The sequence below is a fragment of the Antechinus flavipes genome, chromosome 3 (assembly GCF_016432865.1).
Source record: "Antechinus flavipes isolate AdamAnt ecotype Samford, QLD, Australia chromosome 3, AdamAnt_v2, whole genome shotgun sequence".
Classification (NCBI taxonomy): Eukaryota; Metazoa; Chordata; class Mammalia; order Dasyuromorphia; family Dasyuridae; genus Antechinus; species Antechinus flavipes.
Window position 1 is genome coordinate 257,841,618 of NC_067400.1, and position 18,285 is coordinate 257,859,902.

The 18,285-nt window shown below is 33.7% G+C and overlaps 1 protein-coding gene across 4 annotated transcripts in view; it reads right to left on the minus strand.

Annotated features, from left to right (window-relative positions):
* Nucleotides 1-18,285, minus strand: part of KDM6A (lysine demethylase 6A) — a 238,885-nt gene that overhangs the window by 137,453 nt on the left and 83,147 nt on the right. For all 4 annotated transcript variants that reach the window (XM_051984985.1, XM_051984984.1, XM_051984983.1 and 1 more), the window contains exons 3-4: nucleotides 18,010-18,118; nucleotides 2,798-2,847 (exon numbers count right to left, since the gene is read on the minus strand). In XM_051984985.1, coding sequence (XP_051840945.1) covers nucleotides 2,798-2,847; nucleotides 18,010-18,118 — 159 coding nt within the window. The remainder of the gene's footprint in view (nucleotides 1-2,797; nucleotides 2,848-18,009; nucleotides 18,119-18,285) is intronic.

The window sequence follows — 18,285 nt, forward strand, 5'->3', positions numbered from 1 at the left end:
GGAGGACCTAAGTTCAAATATGGCCTCAGACATTTAACACTTCCTAGCTGTGTGTGACCCTGGGCAAGTCACTTAACCCCAGTTGCCTGAGGGGTGAAGGGGGGAGACAGAGAAGAGCTGGAGAAGAGAAGTGAACTAGGACTATATATAAGGAACTGTCTCTCCACCCAGCAAAAAAAAAAAAGAGGGGGGGATAGGGGGGAGGGATTGGTTTCAATTACTTGGAGATTGATTAGCACTCCTAGTTTACTACAAAAAGGATCTAGTAGTTCTTTCCTTGTTAAATAATAAGAAAGTATGAAGATTTGAGCTGTATAAAGTGGATTAGATCCAGATTAGCAATATTTGATGAAAAGAGTAGGGGGAAAAAAAGGAACAAAAGGAAATCTCTCCCTTCATTAAAAGTCATTAAGTGACATTACCAAAAAAAGGATGTAAAAAAATGCAAAAGAGTTTTTTGCATGCTTCACAATTCTTCAATCAACAAGTATTTAGTATTTACTATGAGCTAGATAACTGGGTGGGATACAAAGTAAAAAAGCAAAAATATTTACCACTGGGGGAATAAAAACAAAGTAAATACAAGCTAAGTAAACATAAAAGAGAATTTACCAACAAGCAATTTAAGTCTTAACTCACAGACACAGGGACAACTACACCATATACACAGATATAAGAGATGCAATATGGTAGGTGAAAAAATGCAGGTAAAAGTGTAGCTGAACTATAGTGGTGGAAAGTACAGTAAGAAAAAATTGGAAAAGTGCTATCAGTAGATTACATATCTATGTGTCAAGTATTTTTCTAAGCCAGGAATACAGGTCAGTAATACAGAAAATAAAACAATTCCTACTCATGGGAGAGAAAAGTGCATAAAAATTATATGTGCATCAACTAAAATAAAGGCAAATATATACAAAGTAGATGAACATAGAAGAAGAGCACTATTAATTAGAAAAGCTCTCAATGCCAAAAAATTGTATTTCATATTTAGAATTTTGATGAAGGTAAGAGTACTCTGATTTTCCCAAACAGAAGCTAGATAGAAATTTTTTTTTCCTGTGAAAAATCACACATGCTTGCATTTTGTCAGGAATGTTCATGATTTGCATTGATTTATCCACATTTCCAATAATCTCCCATTTTCACTAGTCTCCTCTGTAACTGTAAGTACAGACCTGTGGAGTTTTATCCACAAAAAACCCAGAATTCATCAGTTTAAAAAATAAATGATCTGGATTCTATCAAGCAAATAAGAGAGAAGCATGAAAAACATATGTAAAAAATCAACTGTAAATAAGACTGATAATTACCAATTACTTGTTTAATTATTAGCACATAATGTTCGCAAAAGATGACATTTCTCTAGTCAGGAAACTATTAGAAACTTCAAATACCTATGGATTACCCATAGAAACAGTCATGGATCCCTTGCTGTATTTAGCCTTCCAGATAATAGAATCAGCTCTGAGAACACTTCATAAATCAAAATCAAAATAGGTCTACGAATGACTAGCAGACAAACTTATCTAGAAGCAAATTCTCAAGTTTAGAGTATCAACTATGAAGACAGAAATATTTTCAGTTCTTTAAAAACTAATCAGGCAACAATGTATTACCATTTTTCATTAAATTCAGTAGATGAAAAACAATGGTGTTTTACTCTGGGCCATAGGTTCCGACGAGTAAAAGTGAGAGTATTCCTGTGTGCCTTAGGCTCAGATCATTGGAACAAAGTTATCTTAAATCCATAGAAGTGTTTCTATTACCTGAAGCTTCCTATTACATTTTCTAAAAATCTTAAAAAAAAAATTTTATTCAACTTTTGTTCTTATATTAGGTACATTTTCTGATGTAATTCCTCCTAAGTCCATATAATCATATTTCAATGAAGAAAAGTGTTTGGAATAAGAACTTACACAATTTTTCCACAGTCAACCAGCCTGAGCTTGTCAAAGAACAACTTGAACCAAGGTCTTCCTGTACTATAAGTATGATGAATTGTACCACCTTTCATTATTCTTAAACTAATTATGAATAATAATAATCATGAATAAATGCTTTCATCTTTCAAAAAAGCATACTTTTATGAAATCCAAAAAGTAGAAAGTTCTAGGTGGTAATAAGGTATTGTAATATTTCATACTTCGTGATTGACAACAATATAATATATTTTATTGCCTCCATTATCAATGGAGATAAATATTAGTGCAAAACATAAAAAGTTATGTCTTGGGTGAAAAATTCATCTACAATTGCAAACCATATTAAAATGGGAGAGAGAGGAAGAGGGAAAAGGAAAGGGAGAGGGAGGGAGGGAAGGAGGGAAGGAAGGAACGAACTTGTCACTATAAAATATAGGCAGATATTTTTCAGACTTCTATTAAAAACAAGGCACATCTTCCATGGCTGAAATAGGAAAAAATAGGAATTTCAAGCAATTTGGAATGCTACTTTCCCATCAGGCTCTTCCCTGAAAGATACAAATACCATAATCACTTATCCGTATAATCACATATTCTGAACTCTTCTTTATTACTTTCCTCAATCCAACATAACAATCAAAAGTGGTACAAAAACCAGGAAGGATAAAATATCTTTAAACCAATACAATTGTTGTAATAGTTCTAAGACAATAAATAGCACAAAAATATAAAATAATCCTTCATCTCCATGCCATCACATCCCTTATTCTAGAAACAATAACATGTCACCAATAAAATTTTATTTTGGCTATAGCTCAACAATAATATGCCAAAATCAGGTGGCAATAGCAGAAATGCAAAGATGCACCAACCTTCCAGTAGTCAGATTGTAAACTGTAGTACCTCTGGTATGCAGATAACGCTGAAACAAGAAAAAAAAAGTTTTAGAAAAATTAAGGCAACATTATAAAGATATCAAAAGATTTCAAAAGACAAAAATCAAAGTTAGCATTACATTTTTTTTTAAGTTTCTCTGAACACGCTGGCTTGATATTACAACTACAAAAGCTTCAAGTTATATATATAAAAATAAAACAAAAAACATATTGTATATTCTCAACGCAGTCCAAAAAAGGTTAGGATTACTCTAAGAATAGCCCTGACAAAAGTCATGCACTTTGTCAGGTAGGTTCCAAGGCTAAGATCCTCTAAACCTCTCAACAATGTGACAAATCCAAGGAAAGACCTGGTTCTGAAGGAGCCTTTGGATCCAAATGTTTTGCAGTTATTTCCCAAAACAATACACAAGCATAATAGATTTTACAAAACCTGCACATACAGACATCTTCCATATATGCACACACACACACCACACACATCCCCCTCATACATATACTGCTGCATCTGAAAAATTTTTCCACTATTTAATATCTAGTCGATGCTTTATTAGTGATTACAGAAAATATAAATTTCACCATCATATACAACCCACTGAGAATTCAGGAAAATAACAATGAAAATAAACTTTAGAGAAAAAGAGAAAATATAGGTATTGTAATATGAAGATAGCAAAAGCATGAGGGGGAGGGGTGATGAGACGGGGGAGGGGTGATGAGACGGGAGAGGGGAAGGGGAGGGAGAGAGGAAGGAAGGAGAGACAGAGAGAAATAGCATCATATAGTCCAGTTCAAAACTATATGGTAGAGGACATGGGTGAAGAAGTTACAAAGTCTAAACCCCACAAATGTTAGTCCTATCCCTCAAATAAGTACTTGTTTAAGCAACCTACCACATGAAACAATATTCTCCATTAATCAACAAGTATTTGTGGCAGCTAGATGGCTCAGCTGATAAAACACTAGCCCTTACTAGCCTACTAGAAGGAATACCTTAAATTTAAATCCAACTTCAGACAAGTCACTTAATCCACATTTACATCAGTTCCTCAATTATTTAAAAAAAAAAAAAAGGATTTGTAGCTGGAGAAGGAAATGGCAAATCACTCCACTATATCTTTGTCAAGAAAACACTAAATGAGATCAAGGAGAGTCACACACAGGACTGAAATGACTCAACAATTAAAAAAAAAAATTATTAATCACTATATTCCAGGACTGGGGATTAGATTAAATATAATGCATGATGTACATACAATGAGATAGGAGACACACAAAGAAACTGCAAAAATAGGTTAAGGCCAAGCTGTTAAAAGACTTGTTTGTAGAGTATAAACGTACCATGATCTAATCTGAACTAAAGAAAAATTAATTTAGCAATAGTGTGGAGACTGGATGGTAATGGAATCTTGTATTTTATGTTGTTTGCCTTACATATAAAAATGTGTACTTTGGGGTGGAGCCAAGATGGCAGAGAGGACACCTGCTTCTTTCTGAGCTCTCCTACTACCTTCAGCCTCTGAATTAGTGCTAGACTGTCAAGATCCATGAATATTGGGAATACAACACATTACCAACAGAAGATTATCTCAAAGATCACCAGAAAAGGTCTGTTTTGTAGTGCCCTCGAGGGCATGGGAGGAGGCTAGTCCAAAGCACCCATAGGTAGGCAGGCTGAACATAGGAGCCAGCACATGCTGAGTAGACCGGGATTGGGATACAATCTCCACAGGGATATAACCTGATCCCCACCATGCAAGATGAACTTAAAAAGGATCTTAACGGAGAGCTAAAAGAAGAATGGGAAAAGGAAAGAAAAACTCTGCAAGAGTGGTTGGAAAAGGAATATAATTCATTAAAAGAAAGATTTGTTAAAGTGGAAAAAGAAAACAACTCCCTGAAATGTGTAATGGAAAAGGTAAAGAATTCCCAGGAAAACAAGAATTTATGAATTGGAAAAGGTAAAGAACTCCCAGGAAAACAATTTGTAAATTGGGGGGTGTGGAGGGAGAGTGGAGAGGGGAATTTCTTTTAAAAAAGAAAAAATTTGGTGAAATGGAAAAAAATTCCATAGAACAAAACAATAAATGTAACAGTTCAATTGGGCAAATACAAAAAGAAATTTTAAAAAATGAAGAAAATAATTCATTAAAAATCAAAACTGAATGGAAATGAATGACTCGAGGAGGCATCAAGAATCAATCAAGCTGGATATAGGGAGGGTTGGAGAGACTTACATGAACTGATGTTAAGTGAAATGAGCAGAACCAGGAGATTATACACTTCAATAACAATACTGTATGAGGATGTATTCTGATGGAAGTGGATATCTTCAACAAAAAGAAGATCTAACTCAGTTCCAAATGATCAGTGATGGAAAGAAGCAGCTACACCCAGAGAAGGAACACTGGGAAATGAATATAAACTGTTTGCATTTTTGTTTTTCTTCCCACGTTATTTGTATCTTCTGAATTCAATTCTCCTTGTGCAACAAGAAAACTCTTCAGTTCTGCACACATATATGGTATCTAGAATATACTGTGACATATTTAACATGTATAAGAGTGTTTGCCATCTATGGGAGGGGATGGAGGGAGGAAAGGGAAAAGTCAGAACAGAATTGAATGCAAGGGATAATGTTGTAAAAAATTACCCAGGCATATGCTCTGTCAATAAAAAGTTATGAAGAAGAAGAAAGAAGAAGGAAGAAGAAGAAGAAGAAGAAGAAGAAGAAGAAGAATGAAGGAGAAAGAAAGAAAGAAAGAAAGAAGAAGAAGAAGAAGAAGCAAAACCAAAAAAAAAAAAATGAATAAAAAAAAATGTTAAATACCTACAAAAAAACAAATGAACAGAAAAAAATGTTAAATACCTACCCTGGGAAAACAACAGACCTGGAAAAGAGATCTAGGAGAGATAATCTAAGAAAATTATTGGACTCCCTAAAAATCATGATGAAAAAAAGAGCCTAGACACTATTTTTCAGGAAATCATAAAAGAGAATTAGCTAGATGTCATAGAAACAGAAGGTAAAATAGCCAATGAAAAAATTCATCAAACACCTCCTGAAAGAGACCCCAAAATTAAAACTCTAAGGAATACTGTGTCTAAAATTCCACAATTATTGGATCAAGAAAAAAATATTATAAGCAGCCAGAAAAAAAAGGAAAAAACAACAATTCAAATGCAGAGGAACCACAATAAGGATTATTCAGGATCTAGCCGCAACCACATTAAAGGATCAAAAGTCCTGGAGAATCTGATATTGTCATAAGGCAAAGGAACTTGGAACGCAGCTAAGAATATATTACCCAGCTAAACTTTAGAGGATTTTCTTCCAGGGGAAAAAAATGGGAATTCAATGAATTCCATTTATCTCTGATGAAAAAAACAGTTAAACAAAAAACTTGACCTCCAAATAAAGGACCCAAGAGAAGCACAAAAAAGTAAAAAGAACTCTTGAGAACTGTATTTCTGTTATGGGTATCATAGAGAACACATGTATAATTTGATTTTACTGTTACAATATAAAAAAGGAACTAGAGGTGGAAAGGAGATTGTACCAGAAAAAGGGAAAAGTGGAAGTAAAAAGAGGGACATTAACATCTCACGAAGAAGCAAAGGAAACCTATTATATCTGAGGGAAAGAAGAGAGGGGGATGAACACTGTGTGAATATTACTCACATCACATTTGGCTCAAAGAGGAAATATTACACATATTTTGTTTACAGAGAAACTTCCCCCATCTGATTAAAGTGGGAGGGGAAAATGAAAAGGGAAGGGGTAGGATAAATAGAAAGGAATACAGAAATAGTAGGGAATAGGCTTAAGAAAGGGGGAGAGCTGGATTCTAAAGAGGGAGGGCTATGTGAAGCAAGTGATGCCCATAAGTTTAATACTGGAGAGTGGGGTAAGGGGGAAAGGAAAGAGAAAAGCATAATCTGGGGATAATAAGATGGCAAGAAATACAGAATTAGTAGTTTTAACTGTAAATGTGAATGGGATAAAATCCCCTATAAAGAAGAGGAGAACAATAGACTGGACTAAAAGCCAGAATCCAACAATATATTGTTTACAGGAAATACATTTAAAGCAAGGTGATACAAAGCAAAGGAAAAAGGCTAGAGCAGAATCTACTATGCTTCAGGTGAAGCCAAAAAACCAGGGGTAGCCATCCTGATATCAGATCAAGCAAAAGCAAAAAGTGATCTAATTAAAAGAGATAAGGAAAAAACTGTATCTTGCTAAAGGGTACCATAAATAATGAAGCAATATCGATACTAAACATACATAAACCAAGTGATATAGCATCTAAATTCCTAAAGGAGAAGTTAAGAGAGCTGCAAGAAGAAATACACAGCAAAACCATAATAATGGGAGATCTCAACCTTGCACTCTCAGAACAAGATAAATCAAACCACAAAATAAATAAGAAAGAAATTAGAGAGGTAAATAGAATACTAGAAAAGTTAGGTACGATAGATCTCTGAAGAAAATTGAATGGAGACAGAAAGGAGTACACTTTCTTCTCAGCAGTTCATGGAACTTATACAAAACATGACCATCTAATATTAATTAGGATATAAAGACCTAAAAATCAAATGTACAAAGGCATAAATAGTAAATGCATTTGTTCAGATCCCAATGCAATAAAAGTTACATTCAATAAAAAGCCAGGGGAAAACAGACCACAAAGTAATTGGAAACTAAATAATCTCATCCTAAAGAATGAATGGGTGAAACAGCAAATCATAGACACAATTAATAATTTCACCCAAGAGAATGACAATAATGAGACAGCATACCAAAATATGTGGGATGCAGCCAAAACAATAATAAGGGGAAATTTTATATCTCTAAAGGCTTACTTGCATAAAATGGAGAAAAAAAAGATCAATGAATTAGGCTTGCAACTAAAACAGCTACGAAAAAGAGCAAATAAAACCACCAAATATTAAACTTGAAATTCTGAAAATAAAAGGAGAGATTAATAAAATTGAATGTAAAAAAAATTACTGAATTAATAAAAAACTAAGAGTTGGTTTTATGAAAAAACCAACAAAATCAATAAACCTTTAGTAAATCTGATTAGAAAGAGGAAAATCAAAGTGTTAGTCTTAAAAAATTAAAAGGGAGAACAAAGAGAAAATTTTATGCCAATAAATTTGATAATGTAAGTGAAATACGTGAATACCTGATGAATACCTTCAAAAACAGAGGCTGCCCAGATTAACAGAGGAGGAAGTAAATTGCTTAAACCCATTTTAGAAAAAGAAATACAACAAGCTATTAATCAATTCCCTAAGAAAAAATCCCCAGGACCAGATGGTCCTGTCACCATTGTTACATGTCAATTCCACCAAACATTTAAAGAACAATTAACTCTAATGCTACATAAACTATTTGAAAAAAAAAAAAAAATAGGGAATAAAGGAGTCCTATACCAAATTCCTTTTATGACCATCAGTAAGCATCATATGTAATGGCAATAAACTGATCCCAAAAAGATCAGGAGTGAAACAAAGTTGCCCACTATCACCATTACTATTCAATATTTTATTAGAAATGCTAACTTTGGCAATAAGAGGTGAAAAAAGAGATAAAAAAAATTAGAGTAAGTAATGGGGAAACCAAATTATAACTCTTTGCAGATTATATGATAGTAGAGAACCCCAGAGCACCAACAAAAAAGCTATTAGAAATAATCCACAACTTTAGCAAAAGTTGTAGGATACAAAATAAATCCACATAAATCATTAGCATTCCTATACATCACTAACAAAAAACCAGCAGCAAGAGAAACAAAGAGAAATTCCATTTAAAATAACTGCTGATAATATAAAATATTTGTGAATTTATCTACTAAGTCAGGAACTATATAAGTAAAGCAACAAAATACTTTCCACAAAAAATAAAATCACTTCTAAGCAATTGGAAAAATATCAAAGTGTTTGTGGATAGGTCGGGCAAATATAACAAATGACAATATTCCCTAAAATAATCTATTTATTTAGTGCTATACCAATCAAACTCCCAAGAAACTATTTTACTCAACTAGAAAAAATTACAAAATTCATCTAAAAGAACAAAAGGTCAAGAATTTCAAGGGAATTAATGAAGAGAAATGTAAATGAAGGTGAACCTAGCTGTACCAGATCTAAAATTATATTGTAAAGCAGCAATCATCAAAACAATTTGGTACTAAGAAATAGAGAGGTTGGATCAGTAGAATGGGAAGTTCACAGAACAAAACAGCCAATGACTATAACAATCTAGTACTTGACAAACCCAAAGGCCCCAGCTTTCGGCATAAGAATTCACTATTTGACAAAAACTGCTGGGAATATTGGAAACTAGTATGGCAGAAAGTCAGGATAGACCAGCACCTAACATCATATACTTTGCTCTAGACATAAAGAATGATATTATAAACAAATTAGAAGAACATAAAATAGTTTTTATACCTCTCGGATCTGTGGAGGAAGGACCAAAGAAGAACTAGAGATCATCACTGATCACAAAATAGAAAATTTTTATTACATTGAGTTAGCAAGTTTTTATACAAACAAAACAAATGCAGACAAGATAAGCAGGGAATAAAACTGGTAAAGGTTCTGATAAAGGCCTCATTTCCTAATTATATAGAGAATTGACTCAAATTTATAAGAAATCAAGTCATTCTCCAATTGATAAATGGTCAAGGGACATGAACAATTTTCAGATGAAGAAATTGAAACTATTTGTAGCCACATGAAAAGGCTGCAAATCACTATCAGAGAAATGCAAATTAAGACAACTCTAAGAAAGCACTACACACCTGTCAGACTGACTAAGATGACAGGAAAAGATAATGATCAATGTTGGAGGGGATGTGGGAAAACAGACACTAATACATTGTTGGTGGAACTGTTAATGGATTCAACGATTCTGAAGAGTAATTTGGAACTATGCTCAAAAAGCTATCAAACTGTGCATACCCTTTGATCCAGCAGTGTTTCTACTGGGCTTATACCCCAAAGAATTCTTAAAAGAGGAAAAGGGACCTGTATATGCAAAAATGTTTGTGGCAGCCCTCTTTGTAGTACAATAAACTGGAAATTGAATGGATGCCCATCAATTGGAGAATGGCTAACTAAATTGGGGTATATGAATGTTATGGAATATTATTGTTCTGTAAGAAATTACCAGCAGGATGAATACAGAGAGGCTTGGAGAGACTTACATGAACTGATGCTAAGTGAAATGAGCAGAACCAAGACATAATTATACATTTCAACAACAATATTATATGATGATCAATTCTGATGGATGTGGCTTTCTCTTCAAAAATGAAATGATTCAAACCAGTTCCAGTTGTTCAGTAATGAAGAGAACTAGTTACACCCTGAGAAAGAACACTGGGAAATTCTACTCTTTCTGTTAATGTTTGCTTGCATTTTTTTTACCTTCTTTCTAGCTCTGATTTTTCTTGTGCAAGATAACAGCATAAATATGTGTATATATATATATTGTATTTAACATATGCTTTAACATATTTAACATGTATTGGACTATCTGTCATGGGGGGAGGGGACAGGGAGGGAGCTGGAACAGAAAGTTTTGCAAGGGTCAATGTTGAAAAATTACCCATGCATATGTTTTGCAAATAAAAAGCTATAATAATATTTTTTAATGTATGCTTTTATACACTCATAATCAAAAGATTTAGAACAATAACAATTCACATTTAAATTATGTAAAGGGCTTTATTATCAATTTCATTTGAGAATAATGTAAATATTGCCATTTCCCATTGATAGACAATGTTCAGAGATGTTATCTGGCTTGCTAAGGAAATTCAGATAATAAATGATAGAACTAGAACTAGTAACAGAGTCAGGGTTGGTACTACCAATTTCTAGCCTACCCACCTGTCGTCATTTATTCACACTAAATAAAGAATTTTAACTTTTTAAAGTCTGTCGTCATGTCATATGCTAATCTAATCTCATACTTTCCCAATCTTTAATTTTAGCTAATTTTAGCTATCCTTCTCTAGAGAGTCCTCCATCTTCCCAGAATCCTCCCCTACTGTTGGAATGTGGAAAAATAGGCCAGAAAATCGAAGCTCTCCAGATTTTACCACACTATCTAAATAAAATTGCACTCCAGAGCAAATATAGACTGAAAAACCCAGTGAGAGACAATTCAATAAGACTCAAAGAAAGACCTAACTGGTGTGAAATGTAAATAATTCCAGGATAGTTCCACAGAAAAGGTAAACAGGGAATCCTGGGACTTGCTGGTAAGAGTTAGCCTCAGCCCCAACCACAGGAACTTTCACCTCCCAGATATCATGGGCAGACATGGAGAGTCCAGGAAGATTGAGGGAACTTCTCTCCTGATTAGGAACGCTCCTAGCTACTACTGAGATAGTGAAGTGTGTCCCTGGACAAAAAGGAACCAGAATACACGGTGAATGCAGAACCAATAGGGCAAGGAAGCTGCTGACTGGACTGTGGGCACTTACAAGAGGGTTAAAATTCTTGGTTTGGGATTCCAGGTCAGAGAGGAGAACTGAAGTAAAGCCAGAGGAATCAAGGAGACACAACCCAACTATAAAAACTTACTATGGGAATTGGACGAACAGAAGAGGACATTGAAAAGAAAATTTTTTTTGTTTTTTAAATGTCTCTTACTCAAAGAGTAATGTTAAATGTCTACTTGCCCAACAAGAATTTATAGAACTCAAAAAAGACATTAAAAACCAAATGAGAAGAAATTGAGGAAAAACTAATAAATTACAAATAAAAATCATGCAAGAAAAAAATTATTAAGTAAAAAATTTAACCAACTAGAAAAGGTAATCCAGAGCCTTAAAGATGAAAATAACTCTTTGAAAATTAGAACAGAGAAAGGAGAAGCTAATGGAGCTGTAAAAGACCAAGAAAGAATATAAAATGAAAAAAAATAGAAATGTGAAATCTGTACATAAGTTAAAACTACCTGAAAGCTGTGATGAAAAGTAGAAGAAAAGAAACTCAGAAGGAACTGAGTTCAAAAAACGTACTCAAGCTGGGAATGGGTTAAGTAGAGAACGAACACACACACACACACACACACACACACACACACACACACACACACACACACACACACGATATAACATTCTCCAAAATACAGCATTGGGATAGGGAGTAGGATAAAGTAGGGTATAGAAAGGTGTCTGCATTTATAGCACTGAGAGAATGTATGTAGATTAATGGAAATGGGGTGAAAAAGGGAAGTAAATGGTGGCATAGGATAAGGTGGGCTACAGAAGGGTTTTTAAATTAATGGATATGGGTTAAAATGTGCAGACTAATGTAAAATTAAGGGAAAGAGGTCCAGGGAGAAGATAAGGGAGGAATCCTTGGGTAGGGGAGGTTAAGTAATATAGCAAAGCAAGTTAAAGAGTAGAACTAAAGTAAAATAGCAAGAGAACCAGAACATGGATTAACCCCCATTAAGTACAAATAGCTAGCTCCATAGCTAGCTCTACAGAAAGAACTACTAGGACCCCTGGGGTGAGCTGGGTTTAGCTGGTACCTCAACCAAAACCATAAAAAAGGGATCTCTCCTCAACTTATTAGGAACTCCAGGTCCAACTGTGCTGCAGAGCCTGAGGAGAAGGAACCAGCACACAAGGGTACAGAGGCAGGGGGACTGGGATTGGCTGCCAGCACTTGCAGAAAGGGGTAAGTGGGGGGGGACCTTTTGGTTTGGGATTCTAAGTCAGATGGGAGAGCTGATGTGAAGTTAGAGGCACCACTTCCCCATCTCAAAATCTCAAAATCAGAAGTATTTACACTAAATGTCTCATTAAAAAAAATTAAAAATCAATTGGCAAAGAACAAGCCCAAGTATAAAAACTTACTATGGGAATGGGAGACCAGTGTTCATCTTCAGAGGAGGGCAACGAAATTTATATTTTATAGATATAGATAGATATAGATATAGATATCTATATATGTATATATATATATATATATATGTGTGTGTATATATGTATATATGTGTGTGCATATACACACACACAAAAAAAAACTTAAAAAAGATTTTTAAAATAAAATGAAATTGTAAAAAAACTAATAAACCATCCAAGAAAAACAAGATTATTAAAAAATTAACCAACTAGAAAAGGAGTTCCAGAGTCTTGAAGAAAATAATTCTTAGAAAATTAGAATTACATAAGAGGAAGCCAATGAAGAAATATCAAGAAATAAAACAAAATATAAAGAAGGAAAAGACAGAACAAAATGTTAAACATTATTTTAAAAAATACAACCAATCTGGAGAACAACAAATCAAGAAGAAAAATATAATTGGACTACTTGAAAGCTGTGACCAAAAAAAATGCAAGAAATCCAACAAAATTATCCCAGAGTAACAGAATATGACAGTAAAGAGTAGAAAAATTAACTGATCACCACCTCAAAGAGATCCTTTGTAGAAGATAAATAGGAATGTAAGTGCCAAATTTTGAAACCCCAAGATCAAAAATTCACTTGGAGCTACAATTACAGGATTCAACAGCAACCACAAGAAAAAAAAAAAAAAGATATATGGTTATATATATGATATATTATATAAGCAATCAAAAGAATGAAGGCCTGTGACCAAAAATATCATATCCAACAAAGTTATTCCATAATGTTGAATGAAAAAGAAATGGACATTCAACAAACTTGCAGACTTTCAGTCAAACCCAAAGTTAAGAGAAAATTTAACTTAAGAACATATCCAAGATTAATGCAAAAGATTTTAAAACATACATATGGTTTGTTTACACAGGTGAGTGAAATGGGAAACTGAGGGCTTTTCAGAATAATCACCTTGGGTGATTGAAGACTCAGCATCAAGGCTTTGTTTAATTATTAGGCTCTGGGAGAAGAGCAAAGATTTGCTCCTCCAGCAAAGAACATTTAAAAGAAAACCTCCTTGCTCAACTGTTTAAGAGAAAAACCTGACTAACTATTTAATGGCTTAGAGATATCTAGCCAGACCTATCTAATTGAGAAAAGCCTGAAACAGACCAAATTCCCTTAGTTACTACTAAGCTCAGTAATTTAGAAACCTTTAACCCCTCCTTGCTTAACTGATTATTTACCTCTGCAAAACAGAGCCCCCTTTTTTTAATAACATTTTAAAACATTTATTGCTTAACCAAGATCCTAGTACCACAAAAAGCCCACCTGTCTTCCAAAGACAAATAAGGAATAAAGATTGAGTTGGTCAGTGATTTTAAAAGGACTAACAGGAGAGGGTGGGTAAATAAGAGTTTTACAATCTCAACTACATAACCATTGCTCCTTCAGTAAAATTGGCTTTTCCTGCTCCAGACTTTCTGGTGAAGGGACTGCCCCACTTCTTGTGAGAATCGGGGAAAAAAAAGAAACTTTCTGTTTGTACCATGCCTTTGAACAGTCAATTTGAGTTGGGATCTTTGCATCCCACACACACGGAAATATATACCATACAGTTATGATTGACATCAGTAATTTGAATAGCTTAAAAAAAAGATCAATAGTTCTGCCTCAATCTTGCTCTAAAAAACAAATCTAGGAAAAGGCAATAAAATAGTAAGCATACAAATGAGGAAGAATGGACACAGACATTTGAGGGGAGAGAAAGGCTAGGAGTTCTGAAAATCTACTCACATCAGGAATGGATTAAATAGGCAACATTACATATATGCTCAAAATCAGTGAAGAAATAGTGGGAAAAAGAATAGAGGAGAGAATAGGGTAAGGTGGGGGTATAGAAGGATTTGTAGAGTAGATTAATAGGAAAGGGATAAAGAGAGAGGAGAAAGGTAGCATAGAATAAAATGAGGGACAGAAGAGTGTTTAGATTAACAAGAATGGGGTAAGGTATGTCGATCAATGAGAATGGGATAAAAAGGAAAGAAAAGGATGAGAAGAGATGATAAGGGAGAGATGCCTGGAGGAAGGAAATTGAATAAAAGCAAGGCAAGCTGAATTTAAGTAGAAGAGTTAGGAGGGATAAGAAAATAAGAGATATATACAAATACTATAAAACAAGGATCAGGAGTAGAATTTACTAGGAAAAAAAAAAAGAAGGGTTAATAATAATTGATCTTAAGACAAAGTACTAAAGATTCAACCAGGAGAGAAATCTACATTATATCAGCCATATTATTATTGTTTTAGATGTGTTGTTTACAAATAGGTAAATGCGTGTGTGTGTGTGTGTGTGTGTGTGTGTGTGTGTGTGTGTGTGGAAGAGAGAGAAGAGAGAGAGAAAGAATATGAAAGGGAGAAAAAAGAAAAAAGTAAAAAGTGCTCAGCAGAGAACATAAGAAAAACCTGCAAGAATGGACATTCACAAATATAATTTAATATAAATATATACAAATAATTTTTTCTATTATTATAGATGTTTTCTTGAAATGAAAATTTATTGTTATATATTCTGAATCTTGCCTGATGTTTTCTTGTTGTGCACATGACTTTTTTTTTCTTTTTTCTATTGTCTTATTTTTGTACTTAGTTCAATAAGTAAAAAAAATTTTCAATTAAAAAGGTAAATAATAGACATACAAACAGTATCAAGAATGAGGAATATAATTTATTAGAAAGGGGGGCAGGGCTAGTAATCATTATTTCAGAGAAAGTCAAACTTCAATTCAAATACCAAAGAAACTGATATATGTCATATTAAAATTGTTTTAGATGCATGCCTACTTATATTTAAATGCATGTGTGTGTGTAAATATATCCTTACTTAATTGTAGCCTGCTTGGGGGAGAGAGGGGATAGTGAGTAAAAAAATGTTTTCAGTTCCTTTAAGCCCTTCCTAATTATAACACCATGTTTTCATTTCATTTACATTGTGGTATCAGAGGAGCCCAGAAACAAATTAATTATCCAGACATGTAATCCTCTTTTATTGTACTCACATATAAATAACCAGGTCAGTAAACAGATAGCTGTGTCTTTGGAAAGAGCTCCAATTTATATGCAGGTGGATAATATTTGGTTGGGGGGTTGTGTCAGTGCAACTATGCAGTTGAAAAAAGCTGGACTGATGGGGGAAGCCATGGCATCTATGAGATCAGAGATGTAAGGTACTTCAGAGATCATGTAGTCCAAAGCTTTCATTTTCCAGATAAAGTAAGTAAAATACAGAAGCTAAAGTGACTTGTCTAAAGTCACAGAGGTATGGGAATGCCCAGGTCCTCTGACTATATAGAACCACCAAAGCTTTTCCCACACCTGCTTCCCCTAAGGTGTTCCAAACTGGCCCAGGGCCTTCTCTGAATAGTCCACAGTCCTCAGTCTTACTTTGAATATGTTGAAGGCAGAGAAGAAATACTTTCCTATGGAAAAGGAATGAAGGAAAAAGGAGAGGCAAAAAAAAAAGTGGGAACTCAGAGAGGAGATGCCTATTTCTCAACCACACACTTTTCACACCTCTTACTTAGAATCCCCTTACCAATGTAACATTTTAACATTAAAAATGATTTTTATAATGTATAATTGTTTTGATAAATCCTTCCAGCTCTTTAATGTAAATCAATCTTAGAACTCAGCCTTTAGTGGGCTATTTTCCATAGTGCCTTGGATATTTTACACATTTTAAATGATTAGACTGTGAAAATTTTTTGGAGATCATAACAACACCTTTCATAATGATTCCCCCTTTCAAATTGCCACACTACTATATAACTTTGTTCATCACTTACAATTAATATCCCTCCAAAGTATATGTATTTGATGCATTCTCTCTATACTATCACCTGAAACTATTATAGAGCAAAGGAAGTATGAGAATTTAATAACTAGGTAAGATGATTCTGGCATTTCTTCATACTTCTTTATTACTTTATATATGGCTACATACTACACACTAACAGGAGAAACTAATAAATATTTACTGAACTGGAATTCTTTTTGTGGGTATCTGCTGAACTCAATTTTTGCTCTTAATTCAGATTCAGACTTTTTTTTTAAATTAGAGCAGCAATCAACTTCATTGATAGTTAAGATTTTTACTTTGCAATCTCTATTATTCAATTAATTAAATACTACCAAAAAATTCTTAGCTAGAGCAAGGAAAGTAAGAAAATAAACAAGTACTAAATTCTACTTACTTCTTTATAAGGTACTTGCTTATGAGGTACAGATAATAAATAGATTAAAAATTGGAAGGGATCTTAAATCACCTAATCCAAACTCCCTCATTTTACAAAGGGAAATAACAAGGGAGGTTAAGTGATTTGGTAGTAAGCATCAGAAATAGAATTTGAACACTTTGAACATTTTTTTTTAACTCAACAAGTAGGGATTTCTTTTATTACGTTGTTACATATTTATTACCTTAATCAGTCTAGTGAATTCTATAGACTGTTTTCAGAATGTTTTTAAATGCATAATATAAAAACCATATAGAGTTAACAAAAGAAACTATACTTAAAACACTTAACAAAAAAAAATAATTTTTTAAAGTTCATATGCCCAAGTTAAAATCCCTGCTCTAAAAATATCCTCTTTTTCCACTGGATATCATCCTCTCCAATCATCTACACTGTATTTATTGCTAAAAGAAATAAACTTTTTTGAGGAGACAGGCATGAACAAAATGAATATACACAGAATCTTTTTCTCATAATAAACTGATCTATGTAAGATCTATAAATTTTCTAAAATCAATCAATTATTCACTTTGTTCTCTATGCATTTTCTCTAAAATGATCCATGTTGGGGCAGCTAAGGGGTCCAATGGATTAAAGAATCAGCCCTAGAGTCAGAAAGACCAGAGTTCAAATTCAGCCTCAGACTCTTGGCACTTAATTAGATTTATGATTCTGGGCAAATTGCCTAACCCCCAACAACTGCCATTCCTCCTCCCCTCCCCTTCCTTCATCCAACTTCATCAAAATCAGAAGAAAAAAATCTAAAATTTATTTTGGCCAACTTAAAGATCACTCATCCCTATCATAACCCATTATATTCACACAGTCTTTTTAAAGTTTACAAAACCTTTAATGTTTATTATCTCATTTATCAAAACAATCATACATTATAAAAATCATTTTTAATGTTAAAATGTTTACACACACACACACACACACACTCTCTCTCTCTCTCTCTCTCTCTCTCTCTCTCTCTCTCTCTCTCTACTAAAGGTTAAGAAAAGAAAACCTTACCTTTTGGATAATCTTCCAACAGGAGGTTGAAGTGACCTAACTGACAAAAGAAATCAGATTCAACTTTTCCTTCAGCTTTTAAGATTAGAGATTCATAGCAGCGAACAGCCTAGAAAAAAGAAACATAAAGAATATTAAGAAAAAGAAGCAGAGGAACATAACTTTGATGCTCACTTTCCTCTGTATAATAATCAACTTAGTGATTTTAAAAATCCAGTCTATTATAAAGTTAAAATAGTAAGGAATGTCATCCTTGCCTCCCTTCAGAATCAAATG